This window comes from Battus philenor, unplaced genomic scaffold, assembly GCF_028537555.1.
Source record: "Battus philenor isolate CCGP_79_NKW_IND1 unplaced genomic scaffold, ilBatPhil1.0.hap1 SCAF_19, whole genome shotgun sequence".
In the NCBI taxonomy this organism is placed as follows: domain Eukaryota; kingdom Metazoa; phylum Arthropoda; class Insecta; order Lepidoptera; family Papilionidae; genus Battus; species Battus philenor.
Genome location: NW_027181681.1, coordinates 1637870 through 1648465, shown reverse-complemented (window position 1 = coordinate 1648465; position 10596 = coordinate 1637870). Strand labels below are relative to the sequence as shown.

Sequence of the window (10596 nt, the reverse complement as noted above, 5' to 3'; positions counted from 1 at the left end):
GTATACAAATACCAACATTATAAAATCCATTTAATTTTAAAAGATGTATCCATTTTAATTCTGATATATAAAAGTTTTTTTATATTTACATCTTAGTATATTTATACTTAAGCTGGATTATCAGAAAAAAATTAATTTTATAAAATATCAATAATGTCATTAAAATTATTCATACAGACCTAAAGATTCATCGATTAAAAAGTAAAAGAACAGTATTTAAAATTTCTCTATTAGTGTTAGAAACTTAAAAATTGACAGCTGATGAGATAAAGTAAGACATTTGAATTAAATTAAAAAAAAATATTGTTTGTTTACTTTTTAAAAAGTACAAAAATGTAAACGCACCTCTCAATTTCTTTACTATCGTGCTTGTCCCATTCATGCAACTACCACCCTCTTTTTATTACAGCAATGCGGGGGGATATAATATGTTTATATTAAAGAGAGAATAGCAAATGGTTTAATGAAATGATATATAATATAAGTGATGTGCGTTTCCCACATCTATATCGATGGGCAAAGAAAATAGTGTGTCGAATGAAGAAGGTTACTGAAATAATTGAGAGTCTTAAGCATAAAATAATGCTCACGATATATTTTTTTTCAAATTTAGATTTAAATGCATACGTTTTAATATATTTATATAAATTGTAAAATTAGAGAATTTGTGCTTTGTAATTCAAATTCTTATCTGTGCATATTTGCCAACATGATAAATCTAATTGTACACTTGTCAATTTCTTGTCAAGTGGCACTGAAACATCGAGCAGGTCTGTGGAAGCAGCCCAGGTTTCTGTACTTACATTTGAAGAATATTGGGCAAAATGGCAGAATCTGTAACAGAAATGCCACTGAACATCGAGGAGACAGTAAAAGAGACTTTAAAAAATGTTACGGACAAGCCGCCGTCAAGTATCGAGGGCATCGCGATTGCGTACTTAAGTTTGGTGGTAATGGCTGTGTTACCCATATTTTTCGGATCTTTTAGATCTGTTAAGTACCTGAAAGAGCAAAAGGTAAGTGATAACAAATAGAGACTTTGTTAAAATCTGTTTTCAAAACCATACAGGAAGTTTACCAATGGCAGAATTACACGTCTTCGTACTGTCACCGTGGCAATGCGACGGTCAATTCAAAAAAATCACAAAGTAAAGTTATTTGAGACAAGGGCTAATTATCCTCATCTATCTGCAACCTGTTTCACTTAGTAAAGCTTATATTATCTGTATATAGCAGTAAAAATTTAATTAATATTTACGTCAAAAATATATTATAAATATTAAAAGAAATTACGAAATTAGATTGCCTTATGTGGTGACTATATAAAATTGTAATTAAATATATTTGATAATTCAGAATTCTTTTAAAATTTCTAATTTGATTAAAGCAACTTATTGATGTTTTATAGTGAAAGAAATAAGGTGAAAATAACTTTTTGCATCAATAATTTGCTCATAGACATTCAAAGCTGCATCATGTTTCATGAGGCTGGATATTGATGACCCTCGACCTAATGCATATTTTTAACTAATAGGACTCTTCACTCTATTTATATTTGTACTTAGTAAGGTTAGGCAAAATGGAATGATGTGAAATGGTAAGACAGCAGGGAATTTTGAGAAAGCCAAGTATACTCTTATCCTGACTGCTCTATTAAGAGCATATGACTTAAAACAGATTGATTTCATAACATACTTAGAGTGTAATGCTATGCAGTAAACTGGTCTGGCAGGGAACCGGTCTTAGCCCCTGAAATCTAAATTTGTCCAGTCATTACAGAATGAAACTAATTTATCCCTTACATGATTCCTTAGAAATCTATAGTAAAAATACACCTTAAACAAGAGACATGACTAGAGAAAAAATTACATCTTCAGTAAGGATGCGATGAAGTAAAAAGATAATGTACAGCAAAATCCTGGCCCCATGTTGGGAAACACTGATCTAGGAGATAAAAATATCTGGGATTAGGATCGCATTGATTTTCACTGGCAAATAAGTTATTACAAGAAAATATTGTAAAATTAGCATGGAACAAGTCACTATTGTTTTTGTCGAGATTTTTAATAGAAAACATTCTAAACTGACTGAAGTCTTTATATGAGTACATATATAAATATTGGATACATTAATATCTTGACTTTACAAAGGAGCTTCGCAATGCCTATACATAAAAATAAATAATTGTTTAATTCCTTAACAGAACTGTAATAATCTATAGGCACTCATTTTCAGGAATCTGGTCAGCGTCATGAAACAATGTCAAATAAAGATGCGCTGATGTTCCCTATGATAGCATCCTGCGCACTCTTTGCCCTGTACATTTTCTTCCAATTCTTCTCCAAAGAGTACATCAACCTTCTTCTGACTGGTTACTTCTTCTTCCTCGGTGTGTTGGCATTGAGCCACCTTCTCAGGTAATATATTGCTTTTTTTTACTCAAATATATTGCAGGAGAGGCTGCAAAGCCATGGTGAATAATTATAGACACCAATTTTTAGTAATTCTAACATGTGCTATAGCTGAATAGTATTTTTTTTAAATACCACAAAAATCAAAGGAAAACTTTCATTTCAGCATAATAAAATGATGTTATTAATTATTGAACAGTGTTATTTCAAAATCATGTAAAAACACGGTGTTAAAAAAATGTTGGAGTGTATATGTGAAAAGTGACATTAAAAGAAATCTTGTATAGATTATTTAGATACATAGAAGGTTTAATTTAAAATTTATAGGTTAATAAACAAAAAGTCCTACCTGTTAACCCTTTGTTAAACCTGTTAAATCTTTTTGACATATTGTTGACCAGAAATTTCACTGAAAATTTATCCTGAGTCACCAGGCGTGTTCATATTGGTCTGCTTAATGACTAAATCAAAAACACCACTATCAAAAATTAAAACCATTACCCTACTGATACTCGGAGCATTACCAAGTTCAATAGTTGCACCAGGAATATTTAAATAGTTCTGTATGTTTGGTGAAATATCATATTTGTTCCACTCTTTTTGCAAATTTTCGTTATTATCTGATGTTATAATATTTGTTTTAAGATATTTTGGTTGTCTAATATCAGAGTTGTGCTCTTCTAATGCTGTATCATTTTCACAGTTGACATAATTTGATTCATAATTACACAATCAGATAAAGTATGTTCATATAATTCATTGAAAGGTACTTCATTAGATTCTGTCATAGTTCTTTATTTATTTTTAATTGTAAAGTATTTTTATAACAAAAGATTTGCTGGCTCTTATAAGCGAGAGAAACGGCTTGTGATATACTGATGAACAGTTGCACTGCATGGTTGCCACCAGTGATGGAAAAAAAACCATCACAAGTTTACATATGATCGATCAGCAATGTTTGGTGACAGTACATCATTCAATGTTGGGTCTAAATAGCTCTACTATTGTATTAAAGCTATAGTCAAAATTTTTATGAAAAAAAAATGTGTCCGAATTTGTTTGGAAACCTTATAACTAAGTTAAAGGATGTCATTATATAATAAGGAAACTTAAATAATATTGTAATATATATTTAAGCATTGTGTTTACATTCACAAGTAATCTCTATGAATTAAAGTGAATAAATGTACATTATTTTAGCCCAATCATTGCTCTGGTTGTTCCGGCATCAATCCCCAATGTGCCATACCATGTGCACTTTACCCGCGGCGAGAGAGATGGACGCTCCGACATCATCAACTATAAGTTCACCTCGTATGACGTCATCTGTCTGCTCATCTCTCTTTGTCTCGGAGCCTGGTACTTGCTCAAAAAGGTAAGACACACTCAGAATTCAGTACTTGAAGTTAGTCTACATTTCTATGATTTTATTGCATTTTATGTAGTCAATTGAAGGCATTTTATATAGTCAATTAAAGGCATTTGGAACATGGGATGATTAAAAATAGGTGTCAAAGCTTTAAAGAGATGTTGAGAGAAATCAATGGTTTTAAAATTAATGTATAACAGTGATATTTAAGTAAGAAAAAGCATTTTCATAATTTGTTTTACTACATATTTAAATTAATTATTGTTTACTATCTGTCCCTGTAAAAATGAAATGAAATGAAATGAAAATGAAAAGATTTATTGACAAAAATTATTTACAGTTTAGATTTGGCGATATAGATTAACAAAGTTTACTTATTTCTAAAATTTCTATTTCCTATAACCCTCACACTAGGCTAAGCCTGTGTCGTGAGGATTATGTACAGATGAGTTATCACTTTTTTTTTAGTTTAGCCGATTTAAATCCAGGTTATTCTCGAGTTCGCCATAGGACAACGAGGCAAACCAGTTTGAAACGATATTTTTTACCTCGTAGATTTTCTTGTTTTTAATGTTACAGTGCATCGCCACTCTGTTATATGTAAACGTCTTGGCAAAGAGACCGTGGCGTAGGCGTGTAGACTTTGTACTTCCATAACTTATTGTCGCCTTCTAATGGAAAAAATAAATTAAAGTAACATATTTCAGAGTGGTCAAATGGGTGTTAGGAAAGCGTATTTAAGCAGCTTTTTGAGTTTAAAAAGCTGTTTTAGTGGTAAATGAGCTTTTTGAAAATTTGCCGCTGTAAAGCTTTTTTACCTAAGATATTTTTGTTTATATGTATATGTGTGTAGTTATGTATGTATTTGTACATATATACACCCAAAACTACCCTCCCCTTTATGTATCTCATCTTCATCCACGGTTGTCTGGTAAAGATCACCTAGTGTGATAAGACCACATCTTGATGAATTGTTTCTTTTTTATTTTAGTTATAATCTATGGTGTACAAAATAATGTAAATATAAAAAATAAATAAATACTTATAACCAACCATCCTGTCAAAATAAAGTTTCTCTGTATATAATTTTTTATACAAAAAAATGTATTTTTAGTCTGTGCAAGTTCAGCATTGGAGTAAAAAAAATGTTGCTCGTTAAAATTCGGTGAAAATTCGACCCAAAATATGTTATTAAGAAAATTCATGTCATGTATTTGGCAGGTTAATAATTAAATATAAACTAAAAATCTGTCATGTATGCAAGAATTCTTATAAGCCAGGTAGATATTAGAAAATACCTAGTAGTCTTACCCTACTTTTTCTTTAAGGGAATTCTTACACATACAATGTTGAAACCTGACAATATATGTTATTGCACTGCCTTGACCAACTTTGCTGTAAAATATTACTGACGTTGAAATACAATATAATAGAATAATGTTTCAACAATCTGAGACTTCTTTATTAAAAACTAAACACTAGGTATTGAATTTATAAAAACCAATTTTGGGACTTTATTTCCAAAGGAGGTTGATTTCTCTGGAGTCGATTTTGGAACTCAGCGGGTCTAAACTAGGACTCTAATTACCAGAGTCAAAGTTAGAACTAACTCTTTTCCGGACAGAACTTTGGATGCTTACACCATATTCCAGACAGCTTACTCGTCAAGGAGAAGTCTAAGAAATACATGTAATCTCTTTCTTAGCTTGTACACTAATCTGCAATAAGCCATCTGCTGTGTTATTATAACTATATGTAAAATAAAAATATTTTTATTACACCCTAATGGGCTTTGTGTTGAATAACATATACATATTTTTTAATTTTTCCTTTTTCTTTTAAATTGTTTGATTCCATTTTTTGGCGTTAGAAATAGATGTTGAAATAATTTTGAAAATAGATTTTAAAAAATATTACACATTTTCTTATTTCCAAAATTCCATAAAAAAGTGTTTGTGGCATTTTTTACGCATATTACAGTTAATATATGACATTACAACGGTTAACAAACAAGGAATATGATTTATTTTTCGCAAACTAAGATTTCAATAATAATCTGATAATATTTTCATTTCAATGATTTGTTGTATATGATGTTTTTATTTGAATTTAAGTCTAATATGGTATATTTTCCCCACAAATTCTCATTTATTTTCATAACCTTTTTTGTTTTTTATAGTATAATATTAAAACATTTTTCCCTAGAGGTTAATAATGCTGTTAATAATTTTAACTTTTTTTTTTAAATTAAAGTATGAAGTAAGAATATATCTAAAAATTATAATAATACCTATATAAACATTGTATTGCTAAAAGGAAGAACAAATTGAACGCAATAGGTTTTTTTTCTTATTGATGAACACAGAGATATTAATTCAAGCAGTAATAAATAAAAGTTATTATGATAACATAGTTTTAATTGACTAATGCAGCATTAGTTAGTATTTATCGATAATATAATCAATTTAGTTTTTTCTATTATTATCTGTCGGAACAGGTGATATGATAATTAATTACCAGTATGAATATATTTATGTAACCAGTCTTACCACTCCACTGAACCTGTTGAAGAATGTTTTGTAAATATTTACGCAGGTTTATACGACCTTCACTTAATCGCGTAAGAAATGCGACATGGCTGTAACAGTACATTCGAACCTGTTTCTTAGTGATGGACCAAACTTAAACAATGTACAAAAACAGTATATAAAATATCAGAATAACTAGTAAAAATATTAGTTGTGGAAACTATTAAAAGTATTAAGTAGTGGGTAATAGAGAATGTATAAAAAAAAGTCTCACATAGAAAACAATTAACTTGGAATTGCTAAGATTTATAAATTAATTCATAGTCTGATAATATGCAAATTTGTGGTAAACAGGTTCAAAATCACTTTCAGTCATTTAACACATTGCAATACATTAAACAAAAGTTATCGCAATATACCATAATTAGTGTATTTATAGCCTCTCACATTACAATAATAAATAAAATTATTTTATATATTTTTCCTATATATTCTTATATATTTCACTTATATACAGGTTGATTTGAAACCAGTGTAAAAGCTTTATGTTAACAAAACTGCTCAAATACTGAACATTTATAATAAAATAAAATTGTTTCACAGCACTGGATCGCCAACAATCTTTTCGGCATCGCTTTCGCCATCAACGGAGTGGAACTGTTGCACCTGAACAACGTGGTCACCGGCTGCATCCTGCTCAGCGGTCTCTTCCTCTACGACATCTTCTGGGTTTTCGGCACCAACGTGATGGTCACTGTCGCAAAGTCTTTTGAAGCGCCTATTAAACGTACGTTGATATAAATTTGATCGTAAAGAGTATATATTTAGTTGGTTGTTAATATATATATATATATATATATATATATAAATATATATTATTTTTGACAAAAATTTGAGATGTTTAAAGAAATTGTCTTGAAAATTTACACACAGTGTTATTACAAAGTGTTGGTGGACTAAATCAGCCGATGGGCTGTGCATCTGTAGGCTTTACCGGCTTACTTTATACCACTTTAAGCTTAATTATTACTCCTGATATTTATTTCAAATATTACCTTTACAACTTTCTCTGAAGAGTATCAGAAGAGTAAAAAATTTTGCTTTCCAATGGTTGCTATCTTAGTTACCCACATTTATTGAATGAACAAGTGTTTATAATTATGAGAATAATTTTAATAGTAAACATCCGTGATGATATAATGTGAAATATTCCGTGAACAGTGGTGTTCCCGCAAGATCTGCTGGTGAACGGTCTGAGCGCCAGCAACTTCGCGATGTTGGGTCTGGGGGACATCGTGGTGCCGGGCATCTTCATCGCGCTGCTGCTGCGCTTCGACAAGTCGCTGCAGCGCGGCTCGGAGCTGTACTTCCGCGCGACCTTCCTGGCGTACGTGGCGGGTCTGCTGGCCACCATTCTGGTGATGCACGTGTGGCGCCACGCGCAGCCGGCGCTGCTCTACTTGGTTCCCGCCTGTTTGGCGACGCCGCTCACCCTGGCGCTGCTCAAGGGCGACATCAACGCTCTCTTCAAGTAACTATATTAATACTTAGAATTCCGCCTCCAGTGAACTAATGACAGATGCAGCTGTAAAAGCCGTAAGGCTAACAGCACTAACATCATCTAAATAGTAGAGTAGTGTAACGTGATGTGGGCAAAATATTGCCACAGTCGCATGCCACTTAGACCAGTCCTTTACCAACTTAGATACAATTTTAACTAATGTGCTTCCGGGAGAAGGTTCTCGCCTAGTTTCGGATAGAGTAGAGATATCAATTAGCTAATAAGTACATCGAGCGTTACATCTTATGTGAACTGCGCTTGATACTCGCTCACCGTACGAAAAAACACGTGTGATGATCAAAAACAAAACACCACAGTTTTCACTGACCGAAACGTAAACGGCTAACACCGTAGGCGATCCAGGGTAGGATCAGAATCCTTCCTTAGATTGCAGAGGTGTCTATGCTCTCTTCTGTCACTACACCAACACTTACATAACCGGGTAAGCCTTGTCTTCACCTCGGTCGAAGTGTCACATGTAGGCTCTGAAACACAAATGCTTTAGTTTTTAGTATAGTTCACGAACTCTACCATTCCGTGAACTCATGACAGATGAAGCTGTAAAAGCCTTAGGGCCAACAGCACTAACATTATCTAAACAGTCGAGTAGTGTAGCGCGACGTGTGCAAAGTATTGCCACACTCGCATGCCACTTGGACCAGTCTACCAACTTGGATACAATTTCAACTAATAGGTTTGTAGGGGAAAAGTTTCTCGCCGACTTTCGACAACAGAGTAGGGATATCAATTACATCTGAGGTGGACTTCGCTGATGCTTGCTCACCTCACGAATAAACATTTGTCATGCTCAAAAATAACACTCTTCACCGACCGAAACGTAAACCCATCTTCGCGATCAGCGTGGGTGATCCGAAGTAGGATCAGTAACCTTCCTTGGTTGCCTGGAAGTGATCAATGCTGCCCTCCAATCTGTACATTACATTCATTAAACTTCTTTTCAGACGAAGCTCTAAAAGCCTTAGGTCTAACAGCAATAATTTCTAAATAATAATACAATACAATCTAATGTGGATTTTTTTATATTCATTAGTTGCGACTCTATTGTAAACGAACAGAGTAAGAGAATATATTTTACTAGCTACGAAGCCAGCTTTGTACCTAGCCTTGTGTATTAGTGCTGGAAACATAAACATAGAGTCGAAAGTGATAAGATATTTAATGGACCTATTCCAGGGAATCATTAAAAATATATTATCAAGACATCTCTTTGGACTACTTCAGAAACTTAGGTCACCCCAACTTACCATCTCGCGGTGCTATGTCGGTCTTTTGTTTCTCTATGGTTAAGTTGGTAACAAAATATGTATCATCATACTAACCGATAGATACCCACTGCAAGGCATAGGGCTCCACCAAAGATCTTAATGATTACCAGTCTTGCATTACCTACATTCAGCAACTTCTGCAACTCTGACATTTATATATATATATATATGTATATTTATGCTTCATTTCATTATACATAAATAAATAATACCTCCGTTTCTCAGATTTAAATCTAAAATTAGAAGTATATTATAAATAAATTTTATCATAGCATTCAAGAGTTTTTAGTTGATTGGAAAGACATGTTTATATGGTTAATATTATAATGCATACTTTTTTAATTTCATTTCATTTTAAAAATATTAACTACCGAGTCTTCGGCCGGGTTTTTCTAAGCAGATCAGCATTCCGAGCCAGTGGTAACTTACTACTTAAATTGTTAAAATAATCACAGACTACACAAATGTGAGTGTAAATGTGTACTTGAATTAAGATATTTGAATTGTGACGCGGTGTGATTAATCTTTGTGTAATGTTGCCACAGTTACGAAGACCAGCCCGCGTTGGAAGTCCCGGCGACCGAGGGCGGCAAGACCAAGAAGACCGAGTAACCAGACCGGACGTCAGATGCGAGAGCACAAACTTCAGCACATCTTGCGTTTTAAGTACATAGACAAAAAGTTTATTTTTTTAATTCCAATGACGGCGTTGAGGAGGGACCATTGCTATGGATGTGAACCGGTGTTGTGATGCTCCGGCTATTTGTCGATTTAGTTTTGAAATTACTAGAATTGTAGAATCAAAATTCACGAGGGACTTCCATATTTAGTATCTTCCATTTGAATGTTTGATTGGATATTACATTAATAAGCACAGTTCCCCCGTCTCCTTGTTCGATGTCAATGTTATAGTTGGTGTAGTGCGTACTATATTAAAATCTTTTATTTTATATTTATTTTTCCTCTTTTTCCGAGATGTTTACATCTCAAACAAATCATTGTATATATTGTTTGTCTCAATGTGAGTCTTAGATAGTTAAGTTTATATTTTTGTTATGGTAAAACCTTTACTTTTTATACTTTAAAAATCTTATTGGCTGTAAACATGTGTAAATTTTTTTTTCGTAAATATCTTTGTGGCTATTCAAAAGTGTATGTTGATAATGATTTGAATTTCGAATGCCCGTACCAAGCAGTACATGTCACAACGCGAATTTATTGAATAACAGGGCAACACTAATCACGATTGGTGTATGAATATGCATAATAAATGTTTAAAGATGTCAATGGTTTTTTCATTAATTCTACTTGTATCAACCCCGATCTCTGAATGTTCAAGGGATTTTCAAACTTTTATACAAACATACTAATGTAACATTTCCTTCGGACTTGAAATAAATACCCAAAATATATTGGACAAGCCGTTACATAATACATACAT

General features: G+C 32.7%; 1 protein-coding gene across 1 annotated transcript; it reads left to right on the top strand.

Moving 5' to 3' along the window:
• The first annotated feature begins 734 nt into the window (after positions 1-734).
• LOC137921338 (minor histocompatibility antigen H13) lies at positions 735-10442 on the top strand. The gene is made up of 6 exons (XM_068764046.1): positions 735-1016; positions 2236-2417; positions 3612-3786; positions 6912-7095; positions 7530-7839; positions 9701-10442. Exons 1-6 carry the CDS (start codon positions 825-827, stop codon positions 9765-9767), a joined length of 1110 nt encoding a protein of 369 aa, XP_068620147.1. The 5' UTR covers positions 735-824; the 3' UTR covers positions 9768-10442.
• The last annotated feature ends 154 nt before the right edge of the window (positions 10443-10596 follow it).